The sequence below is a fragment of the Periophthalmus magnuspinnatus genome, chromosome 7 (genome assembly GCF_009829125.3).
Source record: "Periophthalmus magnuspinnatus isolate fPerMag1 chromosome 7, fPerMag1.2.pri, whole genome shotgun sequence".
NCBI lineage: Eukaryota > Metazoa > Chordata > Actinopteri > Gobiiformes > Gobiidae > Periophthalmus > Periophthalmus magnuspinnatus.
Window position 1 is genome coordinate 7,641,513 of NC_047132.1, and position 15,410 is coordinate 7,656,922.

The following is a 15,410-nucleotide window of genomic DNA, read 5'->3' on the forward strand; positions in this document are numbered from 1 at the left end:
TAACTTTAACTGAAGCATAAGATTAATACGGCGTACTTCTTATGACAAATTATGACATCTAATCTTATCATGGGAGCGCAACCTATTAAGTCAAAACTCAATTGTAGGTTTTACAGTGTAGAAGGAACACATTTAATACATGGACAGCAGCATGTCAGAGAGACGCAGCCAAAACAGCTGCTGCTACACAGATGACATTTACAGATGAGATTCATTCACTGTAGCTGTGACTCTGTTTGTGTTGCCAAGTTGGACTGAAAGGACGATAAAATGTATTCACTGGTGATCCTGGCAACTTCAAGATGTTAGACTCTCAATGAAAACACCGCCTTAAGGTGATTTATCATTCGCAAGTGTTGGGGCTTCCAAAGAGGGTGATGTCGTGCTGTTTATGCCGGAGTTTTCAGGAACCCATATGGACAGACTTCAGGTTCTATTCCTAAGATCTATAGTTTTACAAACCTTCATTGTCAGTACAGTGCTTTTAATAGTAGTAAATTCAATGGATATTTGAGATGTAACAATATCCAAATCTCGCAGTACAGTGGTCCCTCGTTTATCGCAAGAGTCATGTCCTAAAAATAACCCGCAATAGGTTAAATCCGCAAAGTAGTCAGCTTTATTTATTTTTTTTACAATTATTCTATATGTTTTTTGCTGTAAAAACCCTCACCACACACTTTATACACTTTTCTCACACAGGCATTAACATTTTCTCAAATTTCTGTCCTGTTTAACACTCTCAAAGGTCAAACCTTCGTAGATTTAAAAAACAAGATCAAGACCTGTTTTCAGCCCAAACATTTGTTTGAGAAATAAAAATATTAATGTTTTCCTATACTGTAAATAAAAGCTTTTAGAAATACTGTAACAAATTTAATTGATCAACCTACGAGGTTGGACACATAAGAAATTATTAATAGTGAATTGTATTTCACAGTTCCTCTGACTGCGCCTCTTCGTCCTGGCGCTGCTCCACTCTAGTGTCTTTTTCTGAAGGCCTTGGTGCAGGTGTCTTTTTCTAAGTGCAAACATACAACACTTCAGAGTCACACTGTGATCACAGTGTGACTCTGAACACATTCTGTAATGTACAGGAGACACAGCACGGAGGAGACTGATGGACAATGGTCTACAGTCCAACAGCCAATCAGGACGCAGAACACAATGCACGTTCATACACTGTAAAAAGCATGTAAAATTTCACCAAAAAAATCTGCGAAACAGCGAGACCACGAAATGTGAACCGTGATATAGTGAGGGTCAACTGCACTGTATTATTTTAGCATGCTATTTTTTTATTTTGTATGTTCATGTTGACAGCGCTGACAATGATAAACAAACATGGTTTAGTAGTAGGGCTGAACAATTGGGGAAAAGGCGGATAAATAACAATGCAACACTTAAGTCATTGATCACAGTGTTTATTTATTGCAGTTCATATTTTTTAACAATAGTGTACATTTACATTTGTTATCATGACAGCCCTATGTAATTTGTACAATGTTCCCTGAAATATGAATAGCTAAACTAATACAAGAATCCAGTGCTTTTCAGAAAATATTTGAAGTGGTTTAAAATACAGTGTTAGGGTTTAACAGCCAATAGGTAATAATGTTTTTACTTTGAGGCTGTAAAACTAAATCCCTATAGGTTAATTAGTGAATATCATTACTGTATAAGGAGTTGCTGTCCATAGATCTGCCACAATAAAATTTGAACAGTTTCAGAAATATATTGCTACAAAGAAATATTCTAATAAACGATAATATTGAAAATACTTAATGCCACTGTCACAAAAGCAGGATCATCCCAGTGAATCAAATTTTAAATAGACAGTCCCATTAAAAAACCTCTTACATAAAAATCTCCCCACTATTGCAGAGAAAAAGTACCCACAATAAAAACTTAGCTTCTACAAGACTGAATGTTTTATTTTGGGTTAAATGCTTCGTTTTGGTGACCTTTCTTGTGTCAGCACTCCAATATCTCTAATCTTTCAGCTGACCCTGAATCCTCTTTATTTGCGAATTCACCCAGTTTGTTCAAAGCGGACCGAAATCGGCTGCCTCCCGGCTACTTCCTCTTCCCCCCAGATAACAGAAGTCTGCGGAGGAGTGATGGGACACATTCGTTCCGTGGGGGGTCTATAAAAGCAGGAGCGGAGGAAGAGAGGTGTAACCAGAGCTTTGTCCACTCCCGCTGCTGTCCCTCAGGATCTGCTCAAAGTGATGAGTGAATTCAGCCATTTGTCTTCCTCTGCCCGGTGACATGGAGCCCTGACCGCACTATTAGCAGTGTCCAAAGAGCAGTGGGAGTCTCCTTCTGCTAACAGCTTCCCACCAGTGCTATTTTACCCAAGGCCATGTCTGAAATAACTCTATGTACTGTAAGAACCTCCTAATAGGTTTAAGCCACTATCTTCTGAAATAGCTGTTTTAAAGATATGCAAAGTGAGTATATTGTCCTTAATAAGTAAACTATACTATATGACGTCTCAATCAAGGCATTTAAAGTCATGTCTTGGGACTTTTATGATGCATTAAAATAACAATTTGATTCTAGTTATCAGGAAAAACCAATAAATATTAAGTTTTCTTCACTTTTGCTCAATAAAAACGGTCAATCATTCATAAATTCATCATGAAAACATGTCCTCACTCCCACCCGTTTTCCAAACTCATGATAAAAGTGTTTGGCTCGCTAACTATCTTCCCACAGAAGCGCTTTAGGCACAGACAGGCCCAGGGCTATCAACTTTAAACATCTCCCAGAGTTTGAATGAAGCCCACGTGGCTCTGTCTGTCTGGAAGTCACAGTGTTCGCATAGACACGGAGGTGGAACTAATGCTGGCATCTGAGGAGGACCCGGCCTTCAGTTCCTCATGTCCTTTTTACACGCCTGAACACTGATCATAGTACAACAGAGGGAGGCACAAGGAATATCAATGCGAGTTTGCAGAACAGATAAAACTGTTTCATTTAATCTAATTTAATCGAATTTTACTGATTTAGATTTTCCTGTTGATTTTTATTACGGTAAAAGTATGTCGCTCGAATTTTTTGCAGCCTTGAAAGTCATTTTTTATCAAGAAAACTCAGACTCATGTGAAGAGAGTTTGACTGGGAAATGCAATACACTTTTCTTAGACGAGTACAATGCCTGTTACATAGAGGAAATTTGGGCTAAGATTGGTTAAACTGGGTTTGAATTTTTCAGTTTAAAGCAACAATATGTAACTTTCAGGAGGTGGCATCTTGCATATCACCATTCCTCTGAAGTTTGTGCATGGAGATAAATACGTTCTAGGTTGTACTCTGGAAGATTATAATCAAAGGAACATTACATTTCCATTGAAACAAGCATGAGTATACCCTCCGCCAGGCCAAGTAAGAGTCAGGTTTGTGGAGATGCAAGCTTGCTCAGAGTAAGGATACATGTTTTTTCCAAATTAAAAAAATAAGCTTTCATTTTAGCCTATCTTTTGGCCAAAGACTTACATGCTGCACGGGGCTTTAAAAATAAAAAAAAATAATTTTGTGAAGTAGCAGCCATGACACAGTGGAACTAATCCCACCTTTTTAGAAGCACCCGCTCTTCAGTTCTTCAAGTTCTCCTTGTTAACGTCACACGCCTGGGTGACTGATCACAGTACGTGTTTTAAGAGGGCTTTATGGCTGATGTCTGGTTTCCATGGTAATGTGACCCAAACCTCCGGACTCTGTGTAAACAAAGACCTCTTGAGTTATGAAAATATGGAGGCAGGGAATACGTTTAAGAAAAGCTGCCACGCTACTGAAGAAGATTAGTTAACACAACAATCCTATGAGGGGACTTTTGATGTGGAGCTCTGTATTATTGCCCGAATGACTAAGGCACTTATTTTCACACATGGAAGTTTGATTACTTAATACGTCTGGGGCCCCCGGTTGACTCCTGTTCTCTCATGATAAATTGTGTTAGCCTGAAATCCCAGAGAGGGAGTTTAGCTAGCCATAAATGCAAGTTATTCATTTATTATTGCATTTGTAGGGCTTTTAAATTGTTGATTAATGGGTTGATTGCATATTAATTGACCAAAATTAGCATTAGACGAATAATCATTTTATTTTGATTTTAAGGATTTATATGGGACAACAGCAGAAAGTGAATGAGTTAGCTGAAGATTTGGTATTTTTTGGTATTTCTGTGCAGGGGTGTAGCACCAAATTGTGGGCCCTGGATCCAAATCATCACGGTGGGACGCGCTACATGTTGGCTAATGAAAAATTCTCATTATACAGACTGAGTGAGGGGCCCCTCTATGCACCGGGCCCTGGGTAAACATTACCCATTACCCCCCCAGTCCGACACCCCTGTTAATATGGAAAAAGGCAGATTAAACTCATGATTTCCACGTTTAATCTGTTACATTTTTTCCTTTTACCAATCTGCAGGTGTTTAGTTGACTACAGCCCTAATGATTTGCAAATTACGATTGTGAAAATAAAGGCGATATTGGAGTATAAACAAAGGAGTAAATAAAGGTGATTGAGAGGTTGTTGTAAGGAAATCTGTCCAATCCTATGTGTTTTGTTTGGACTCCTGCCCTTCTGCTGTTTCCACCGAGCCCTGAGCTCTGAAGAGTGGAAAGTACACACTGAGCGAGCCAGACCTACACTGCAAAAAATAAATATTTAGATGTAATTAAAGCTGCGATGTGTAACTTTTCTGGTAGAGGGCCTGCTCGTCTACATGGAGATACCAATACTTTACCCAGAACAGTATGGCATTAACCTTTCTGTTTTGCAGGATTAAATTGCAGATGTTTTTCTAGTTCAAAAATACCTTGAAAAACATGCATTCTTACAGGCAGTGAGCTTGGCACAGATAGAACATATAACTTGGCCTAGTGGCGTCTCCTGCTTGTCCTCATTGAACAAATAAGTTTAATGTCATAGTGTGGAGTATTCCAGGCAAATCAATAACATCTCAACTGAAACAAGAACAACTTGCATATTGCACATTTTAAAGTGACTTGGTATCACTAAATAATCTTTTTGACATATGCACTTCACAGACTGACATTATTTGACCTCAAGATGTTTCGTTGTAGCACAGCACACCAAATTTAGAACTAAAATGTAACTAATCTAGTCTTGAATTGTAGGTATTCCTTTCTCTGTGGCTATATGGATGAATAGACTTACTCAAACTTCTGTGCTCTCCCATACTTTGTACAAAACCTTATTTGAAATGCAGGGGGCGGTTATAACTAAACTGAGGTCACTGAGCCTGTTTGATCTCCATCCTCCACATTCACAAACAAAAAGAATCAAGCTGCACACAACAAAAGATGTATCAACAAAAACTTGTTTCTCAAGAATGTTTACTTTGAACATTTGTGAACAGATAAAGACGTCTATGTGCTGTATACTGTAATATGCATACTGTTGTTGTATTCTTGGGCAAGACACTCTACCCACCTCGCCCGTGGATGAATGAATGTGCTTGGATTGGCCATTAGAGCAGATTGATAGCCATCTTTTATGTCAGTTAACACCAGAGGATCTGCAGCTTCACAAGTACCGTAATAGTATTAGGAGTGAATACAAAATAATAAAAAAATGTATCTTATCGTTTAAGGTGATAAATAAATGAATCCTTTTTTGTACCATTTGTCCAGACTAGAGGGCTCAGGGAGGACTTAATGGGAATATTACACTGAAGGGAGTGGAATCTTTTGCAGTTCCTGGTACTTTTAAATGATCCATAGAGTGCAGACATTTAAACACAATCAGTAACAGTAATTTTCAATTGTGGCCAGTATGAATGTGCTCTCATCATGTACCGATGTCGTCCATCAGTTCATGACAAGCGACTAACTTTTCTGTAAGCTTCTTTCTTTCCTTTATGGAGCCATATGGTGCCGGTATCACTTCCCTTTCAAATCAATTTGTGTGCATTTCGTTTTCAATCATCTCACAGATGTAACATAGAAAGTTCAACACAAAAGTTTAAAAAGCCGTATCCTCCTGCCATCTGCCGCGTCACCTGCTACTTACAGAATCTCAAAGTGGGAGATCTAAGTTACCGTCCAGGTGGTCAAACTAAGCCAAGGGTCAGGGGGGTTAAGCTGTCACCATTGAAGCTGAGCCAAGTTAGCAAAGACAGCTATCATCTCATATGAAAAGGAATGTGTGGCTAATATCTCTATATCGTATCTCCATCGCGGCTAACTGCTATTTTTGTATTATTTTTGCAGGAGATCGAAGTGTCAACATCAATGATACAGACCATCAGGTGGATTTCAAGTCGGGGCAATGGTTTGGGGCGACGGTGCGTTCCCATGGCGACACAATTTTGGTAAGAAACTTTATTGCAACTTGCATAGTAATAAGTAACAGTATTTTGTTCTGTAGGTGGGATGTAACTATATAAAAAAAAACTATTAGTATGATTATAATGATGGCTATGTTTGTGTTAACCTCTCAGAACATAATTTGATCTAAAAATAATATGATTATAGAGAGTTTTACAGGATTAAAGAGAGCAAAGAATTATGGTCAGTGCAGTTTTGTATTTTTTGACCATACTACTAAAATAACAATGCTTTTTTATTTTAAATTTTTAGCTTTCACAGTAAAGGACGTCCACATATAGCATATATTTTGTTATCATGATACTACCAATATCCTAATAGAAAGTCCCGTCTTTTTCATTCAGTTATTTAGCTTTACTCCTTGTACAAAGAGGATAGTTGTGACTTCAAAGTGCAGCAGCCTGTTGTTTGCTCAGTTTGAATTGTGACCTCAGTCTCAGCAACCTCATGAGTTCTCCAAGCTGTTGCTGCAACTGGAAAAACATCTCCCACCCATCTCAAACCATTCATCATTACTTTCTCTCTCCCTCCTCTCTTTCCCTCTCTCTCTCTCCCTCTCTTGTGTGTGTCTCTCTAGGCCTGTGCCCCCCTGTACTCCTGGAGGACAGAAAAGGACATACCCCATGCTGACCCTACAGGAACTTGCTACCTCTCAGCCCAGAACTTCACCAAATTTGTGGAATACGCACCTTGCCGGACAGGTACAATAACTGCTGCTAAACATTTATTTGTGACTGCCTACCTTTTTAAAGTTAAAGTGATTCTTTAAGCTATCATTAGGGACATTTTTCCCCCATATATGCTTTTTGCTGGTCAATTTTAAATGGCTATTTTAGCTTTTTATGACCGTTGTACAAAGTATTTTAAACTTTCAGAATTTACCCCAGAACTAGAAAATACCTGCTTAAACTGTCACGTTTTTTTTCATTTCATTTTATGTCTTCTTTAGTATGGGAATGTATTAAAGTTTAGACAGAAAGTGAGACAAAAACCATAACACTCCCATAGACTGTATATATAAATGGACATGGCTAACCTGCTAGCTGCTGCGTTCCAAATAGGAAGTGAGCATGGGTGTGTTTCCGGCTCCATCGATTCTGGCTCCAATTCACTTTACATTGAAAAACTGTCACCCCTCTCACTGTAACTGCTGCTGTCAGGTCTGCCATTTTGCTCTTAAAATGTTTGCATTAACCCGCTCTACATGATCCTGAAATTTTTTTGGCTATTGTGTCAGTAAATCATTATATGAACATTAATGATGTTACACTCACTTAGTCCTATCTCATTCTCTTCACTATAAAAGTGTGTCTTGAAGTGTCTTGCCAAATGACACAAAACCTTGAGATTGTGAATGGGAATTGAACTGCCATCCTTTCACTAAATGAACCATTATCTCTACCAACTAAGGCACTGATGCAAAATAGTACTTATATTGATGATCTCTTGTATACTTTGCAGAGATCAATGATGCTGGAGGACAAGGTTACTGCCAGGGAGGATTCAGCGCAGATTTTACTATGGTATTTATTTCAAATTTAGCATCAAATTTTGAAATAATTTGGTTTTATTTTTGGTTTTCACTAACTCAGCTTTATCTTCCAGGATGGCAAGGTGGTATTGGGAGGACCAGGCAGCTATTTCTGGCAAGGTATCTAGGACATACCAGACCCGCACATGTAAATCATAAAGGCTGACTTTTGGATCTCTCTTTCAACTTTTTCCCTTTTTCTATGGGGTGTTAACATCAGGTCAAGTCATTTCTGCTGCAAAAGAGAATATCATCAAAGCGTATTATCCAGGGTATTTCATGCAGTCTGTGGACGGCCAGATACAAACCAAGCAAGTCCAAATTGAACATGATGACAGCTACAAAGGTATGACAACTCAAATATTAACAGTGGGCGATATTTGGCTGCGTTTACCCTTTAATAACCATATTTTCGCAATCCATCGGAAATGTACTAAAATACAGTGACGCACTTTCACTCACAAACACACACAAATCAAAACCATGGGATTAGACTAGCGCCAAACTATGACCAAACTTGGACTAAACTAAGACTAAACTAAGACTAAACTAAGACTAAACTAGGACTAAACTAGGATTAAACTAGGACTAAACTAGGATTAAACTAGGACTAAACTAGGACTAAACTAGGACTAAACTAGGACTAAACTAGGACTAAACTAGGACTAAACTAGGACTAAACTAGGACTAAACTTTAATTAAACTATGACCAAACTATGACCAAACTATGACTAAACTAGGACTAAACTAGGACTAAACTAGGACTAAACTAGGACTAAACTAAGACTAAACTAAGACTAAACTAAGACTAAACTAAGACTAAACTAAGACTAAACTAAGAGTAAACTAAGACTAAACTAAGACTAAACTTTAATTAAACTATGACCAAACTAGGACCAAACTAGGACTAAACTAGGACTAAACTAGGACTAAACTAGGACTAAACTAAGACTAAACTAAGACTAAACTAAGACTAAACTAAGACTAAACTAGGACTAAACTAGGACTAAACTAGGACTAAACTAGGACTAAACTAGGACTAAACTAAGGCTAAACTTTAATTAAACTAGGACCAAACTAGGGCTAAACTAGGGCTAAATTAGGGCTAGACCAGGGACTAGACCAGGGACTAGACCAGGGACTAGACCAGGGACTAGACCAGGGACTAGACCAGGGACTAGACCAGGGACTAGACCAGTACTTACACAGTACTAACCCTGTACTAACCCCATACTAACTCGTACTAACCTCGTACTAACCCAGTACTAACTTGTACTAACTTGTACTAACTTGTACTAACTTGTACTAACTTGTACTAACTTGTACTAACATCGTACTAACATCGTACTAACATCGTACTAACATCGTACTAAACCAGGACTAAACCAGGACTAAACCAGGACTAAACCAGGACTAAACCAGGACTAAACCAGTCTAAAACAAAGATGAGTGTGAGCACAGTTTGCATATATTGTCAAGTAATGGACTGTAAAATATAAACACAAAGTTGCAGTTTGGACAATTCCATAGTAATTTTGCATACTTTCTATACAACAATTTGGCATTATCTTGCAGACAATTTATCGGCCAAATCAAATATTAACAGGTTTTGGTAATACAGTATTAAGGTATGAATTTTGTGGCTTTTATAGGATACTCTGTGGCTGTTGGAGAGTTTAGCGGTGATGAAGTTGAAGGTAAGCCAAATAAAAGTTGACAAATTTAACATAAACAAAAGTCTTATTTTGCATGTCACTGAACTGGAGTCACTTTTGGAAATCTATGATCCTTTTGACACTTGTGACCTACTCTTTACCTCTTAAATCACTCATTTGTTTTGCTTTTTTTCCCCTTTATTTTTTCAGACTTCGTTGCCGGCGTTCCAAAGGGGCTCATGCTTTATGGTTTGGTAAGAAGAAGCTAATCGCTACTTTGGCTTTTTAACAGTGTTCTTAGATTCTAGGCTCCTGGCTTTGAAACTTGGGTCCGATTCAGGAAAGTTAAGAAATAGAAAATGGCCTTATGTTACTGTCACGGTGGGAATAGTTTTTTTCTCCGTTAAATTCCATTGCTGAGAGCTGTACACTTATAGTACAACATATAAAAGATATTCACCATATGTTTCTCTGTGTTGCAGGTGTACATTCTGAATGGTACAAATATGAAGATCATAGCGAACTACACTGGGGAGCAAGTGAGTACTATCTATTTTACTACCCAATACTACTACTACTACTACAACATAAGTTAAACAACCTATAAAACCAAATTAATTCAATAAGTACTACCCAAGTATTTTTAAATGTACAATAATTCAGTTTGTGATGTTGTTTTAATATTGATTATTCCTTAAAATTAGCATTAGCGTTAGCATTGAGGCACAAATATGTCTCTTTCTAAGCACAGAAGTGTCTCTGGTGAAGTATTCATTTTATTTGTGTAGTGTTTAACATGTTGTCATTGACATCCACCCCCAGCTCTCTGTCCACTGCCTGATCTTTAAATATTTATTCATTTTTGCGCGACTTGGCAAAAGCCTCATAGACATAAAATGGAACAGGAAGTAGTGACGCTAACAGTAAGGCTGCCGAGCGCTATTGTGCACAGATCCAATTAATTCTTGTATTTATTCCAACTCTTAAATACTTCTCTCTCCTTATGTGCCCTTTAACCACTACTTTAACTAGCTATATATATTTTTTTCTATTCCTGGCTCATCCTAAGTGGTTTTAATTTATTGCATCAGACTAAGCAGCACAATTATTCCCTTTTACAAGACTGCCTTCTCTGAGCTCTTTAGTGGTTTGCTGTAAAGCTCAATTATGAAGGAAAAGTGCAGTCGCTGTTTACACAGATGCTTCTGGGAATTAAAACAACACAACACTTATTTAAAACAATGAGTGGGAAAATTAGCTAACAATGCTATGATTCCTGAAGGGTTTTATAGCATTTTCATATAAATTACAGCTAAGGATTAATTTGTGCCCCCTTTTGTTATGTGATTGTGGTAACTGTAATCAAATGCTAATGCTATGCTAACATGCACTGCTTTCCTTTGCAGATGGGATCATACTTTGGTTATTCTGTGGCTACAACTGACATCAACAGTGACGGGTAAGTAAAAGATTACAGACTACTGGCATTCAATATATTTTTTATCATTATAGATTTTAATAATTTATAATTGATTATCCTGCTACCAATAACAATTCTAGATAGGCTGTAGTTGTTGTTTTAAAAAAAAAATCATATATCATTTAGAGAGAAACATTTTTGTAATGCTTTTTGTTCTCCAAAAATCCCCATTTGTCAGTCTAAATTGTCTGATATCATTAGGGATAAGATTAAACAAGTTCTAAGTAACAATTTTCATTCCGCTTTTTTCATGACTGCATTTAGAAGCAAAGCATTATGGTCTGTACTTCATTTAGATTTATTTTACAATGCCTCTGCAACAAAACAACGCATTAAACCCCAGACGCCAACCAAAAAGTCCAATTCAAGATGCCTTTTTCCCGTTACAGACACCATTTTGGGAACTATTTAGCATTCAGTAGATAGAATATGTACTTGTGAATTGTCGACTGCTATTCCAGTGGCCCCAGTTTCTCATAGTAATCTTTCTGTGTCGTCTGCAGGTTGGTGGACCTGTTGGTGGGGGCTCCTATGTTCATGGTGCGGGGGTCCGGGGGTCGACTGGAGGAGATGGGAAGGGTCTATGTTTACTTACAGAGCGCCCCCCTCAGACTAGAGCTTAAACTACCTCACCTCACCGGCACAGATGTGTACGGAAGATTTGGAAACACCATCGCACCTTTGGGAGATCTCAACCAGGATGGCTTCAATGGTAAAAATCTATTTAGTTTGGATCCACAAATGCTGAATACTATTTTGCCTGCCCTTTGATCAGATAAACTCTATAGGAAAGAATGTGATAGGAAATTTGTTACAATTTGTTCATTCCTTACTGTGAGTAGGGTCACCTCTCCGGCGATCTGACCATTAACTTGTCCTGGTGACGTCACTCGCTTGTTTCCATGTGGATAGATAACTTTAATGTGATACTGTGGAACTGTGGTCGCACACCAAAAGTTACACAGTACACATTTAATAACAGAAAGGGTCTGATCCAATGTTTTAATATGCTCATAAGAATCTCAGTATAAAAGACCACACACCTATTATTTTCCTTTAAAATAATTAAATATACAGTGTTGAATTAGGTCTGTTAAGCTCTACAAAAAGTGTAGCCTGAACTGTAACTATGGACTCCTGGGATGAAATTAAGGGAATTCTAATACAATATTTTAAAATCTTTGATCATTGCCCGATATAAACCCATTAATCACATCATCCCTATTAAACAATCAGGTGTAGTTTATTATAATCTAACATTTTCACAACATTTTCTCTTCATAGATGTGGCTATCAGCTCTCCCTTTGGCGGAGACGACCACCAAGGCCTTGTTTATATCTATAACGGCTTCTCTGAAGGGCTGCGTGAAAAACCGTCTCAGGTTATCGTGGGTCAGTGGGCCACAACAAACTTTCCACCTAGTTTCGGATTTTCCCTTCGAGGATCTCGGGATCTCGACATGAACGGCTACCCTGGTAAACAAGTCTCTCATTTTCCAATCAGCTATGTGGATTTGTAGCAAACATCGAGCCTAATTGTGCTTTACTGCTTTCAGACCTCATCGTGGGCGCTTTCGGTGTCGATAAGGCCGTTCTTTATAGGTATGTTATTTCAAGTTGTATATGCAATTACGCAGTGTGTTTATTGGAGCCATGTGCTAACTGTATTTTCCATGAATGAGTTTCCAATCTATGTTTTAACTTAAACCGCAGGTCACGCCCTATAGTTAACACCACGGCTTCACTTACGGTTCACCCCGGGATGATCAATCCAGAGGAGAAGAACTGTGTCATCACCGACGGCAACGCTAGCATTCCAGTTTCCTGGTTAGTTCCTGCTTTATCCGAATCTAAACGTTCTGCTTCCTGTGACACTCGGGTCAAATTCAGTTTATTTTATATACGTTTCCTTGCATTATCTCACGTGCTAAGCTATACTCAGCCCCGGCCTTATCTAACCTGCTGCGCTAGTGCTGCTTCTAATAAAAGTCACAGAGGTCGTTGAAATCGTGAAGTAATGCTCAATAGGGGCATTGTTTTTCATTGGAATTCTGTCTGTGCAAACTCCAGCTAAGGAAACACGCTATAGCAAACTGCATATAGTGTCCCGACATTGACTGACTGTACATTTTCTTGCATGTCCAATGTGGTTTATATTGTTGAACAGTTTCTCGGAAATTAGCAATGTTTTAGTAGCCACACTTTGGGCTATTAAAAATGAATTTACAAAAATGAAAAACGGATGCCAACAGTACATCTTCTTCCACTTTACCCAGGACGGTAAGCTGAAATGCATGACTTCTCTCAAATTTAATTTTCTTACTAAAACAAATATGGCTTTCGTGGCTATACATAAATATGGCTATCAATATCAATTTCCTGAACATAAACAATACACGCTTTTAATCACTGCAGTTTAACACAATAGTCTTCCTCCAAAGTCTAAACTCCAAACCGCATGTTACCGACAGAGGACTGACTGTGGACCTCTTCATTAAAAAGACTCCAGCATATCATAGACAGATTGATTGATTGATTATTATACTTGGACTAACCCTCTAGCTCATTTGCACTCAAAGTTTTCACTACAAGTACCACATAAGACAAGATTTGGCTTTTTGAGTTCCACCAGATCTGTAATATGACGATTTCAGGCCAAAATAAGTTCTAAGCTAGGTCTAAAATACAACTACAGTACAGTATTATGGGCTTTACCAGAGGAGGACAGAAATGTGGATACAATTGACTTTAGTCTAAACAAAGCAAATATAGATCTTATTGAAAACCTGTGTTCTAGCGATTTTACTCATAAGAATAATCATGAATCATACTCTACTGGTATTTAGCAACTTGGCTAGTGCTAATATCAAGGCCCTGTTCTTTTTACATTATTTTAAGGAAACTCCCTGTAGCCATATGTCCTCCCTGGTGATGAAAACATTTTAGTTGAGGTGAAGAGAGTGCACGGACAGAGCAGAAGAGGATACAGGAGGAAAGAGTGAATGAGAGGACAGAAACAAAAGGGACAAAGGAGGGAGAGAGGGAGAGGTTTAGGTAGATGGGGAGGGACTGCAAGAGAAAGCAAAGAGAGAGGGGGAAAGAAGAGGAGGGAAGGGGGAGAGAGAAGAGTGTGATTTTGGAGAGACGGAGACAGACAGAGACAGAGAAAGTAGAGGGAAAACAGGAAAAAGAAAAGGAGAGTACAGAAAGAGGACTGATTTGGGGAGAGAGATTTAGAAGAAAGAAAAAAACGAGTGAGAAGGGAAAGGAGACGGGGGAAATGTGAGTGAAAAGAGAGATAGGGAGAGACAGCAAGTGAGGAAGGGGGGATACAGAGGTATAAGGAGAGAAAGAGAGGGGAGGGGCCTTGAGCAGTTGGTTTGAATGAGATATTGTTTAGCGCTGGAACACAGCTGGGAGACATCAGGACACAGGCACTACTCTGAACCAGGAGCATAGGCTACATAAGGCTGCTCTGGCTTCTCCAGAAAGTCCTGTCTCCCTGACCCATTTTTCTCTCCTGCTTTCTCTTAAATAAATGCACAGATTGTTGTTGTTGTTGTACTTACTGGAACTTTGCAACAAATCTTTGAGAGGGCAATTTGTACCAAAGACAAGCAGGCAAAATATATACTAAGATGCACTCATGTTAACTCTCCACAAAGCATACAGAGCATTATAGAGCAAATTTAGTTAAGTTGTGATTTATTCAGATGATTGTTTACACATAACAAAAGAGAAGCTAGTCCCATACAGTATTTGAAAAGCATAATAATTAGTGCAATTGCTATAATAACAACAATAAGGCTTTATTAAAACATTACTTAATTCTTAATGAACAAATAGTTCATTAACAATGATTCAGGATCAGTAATTACCAGTGCTGGATGAAGTACTCAGTTTTGTTACTTAAGTAAAAGTACAGATACAGAGGTAAAAAGTTACTCAAGTAAAAGTATCACATGTAAAAATGTATTTTAAGAGTAAAAAGTACAAGTATTTCACACAAGTGTTGTTAATTTGTTAAAATGTTAAATATAGTATAGTATATTGATTAAAAATGATACATATTTTGGTCAGCAGCAACAATATAAATCAGTTTCTTATTTTTTCTTAAGAATTTTGTGTATTTAATTTTGTTTACTCAAAGCAGAAGCTTGAACTCGAAAACTTTAGTCAGGATGTTACCACGAACATGGTAAAAATAACCCCTCAAATCTTATGAAACTTTTTACTTCAGTCCAGTTAAAAAAATGTAGTGGAGTAGAAGTACAGATAGCCACTCTCAAATGTAGGGAAGTATAAGTATCTACTGTAAAATGTACTTAAGTGCAGATACTTTGTTACATTCCACCACTGATCAGTACTTTAGAGGTTACAAG

At 38.0% G+C, this 15,410-nt stretch overlaps 1 protein-coding gene across 1 annotated transcript in view; it reads left to right on the plus strand.

Moving 5' to 3' along the window:
* The window catches only part of itga5 (integrin, alpha 5 (fibronectin receptor, alpha polypeptide)), a 65,275-nt gene that overhangs the window by 21,725 nt on the left and 28,140 nt on the right, over positions 1-15,410 (plus strand). The window contains exons 3-15 of the mRNA XM_033969646.2: positions 6,246-6,346; positions 6,940-7,063; positions 7,824-7,885; positions 7,968-8,013; positions 8,114-8,239; positions 9,546-9,590; positions 9,759-9,802; positions 10,031-10,087; positions 10,955-11,007; positions 11,532-11,740; positions 12,313-12,504; positions 12,585-12,630; positions 12,742-12,855. Of these exons, the coding sequence (XP_033825537.1) occupies positions 6,246-6,346; positions 6,940-7,063; positions 7,824-7,885; positions 7,968-8,013; positions 8,114-8,239; positions 9,546-9,590; positions 9,759-9,802; positions 10,031-10,087; positions 10,955-11,007; positions 11,532-11,740; positions 12,313-12,504; positions 12,585-12,630; positions 12,742-12,855 (1,219 nt within the window). The remainder of the gene's footprint in view (positions 1-6,245; positions 6,347-6,939; positions 7,064-7,823; positions 7,886-7,967; positions 8,014-8,113; positions 8,240-9,545; positions 9,591-9,758; positions 9,803-10,030; positions 10,088-10,954; positions 11,008-11,531; positions 11,741-12,312; positions 12,505-12,584; positions 12,631-12,741; positions 12,856-15,410) is intronic.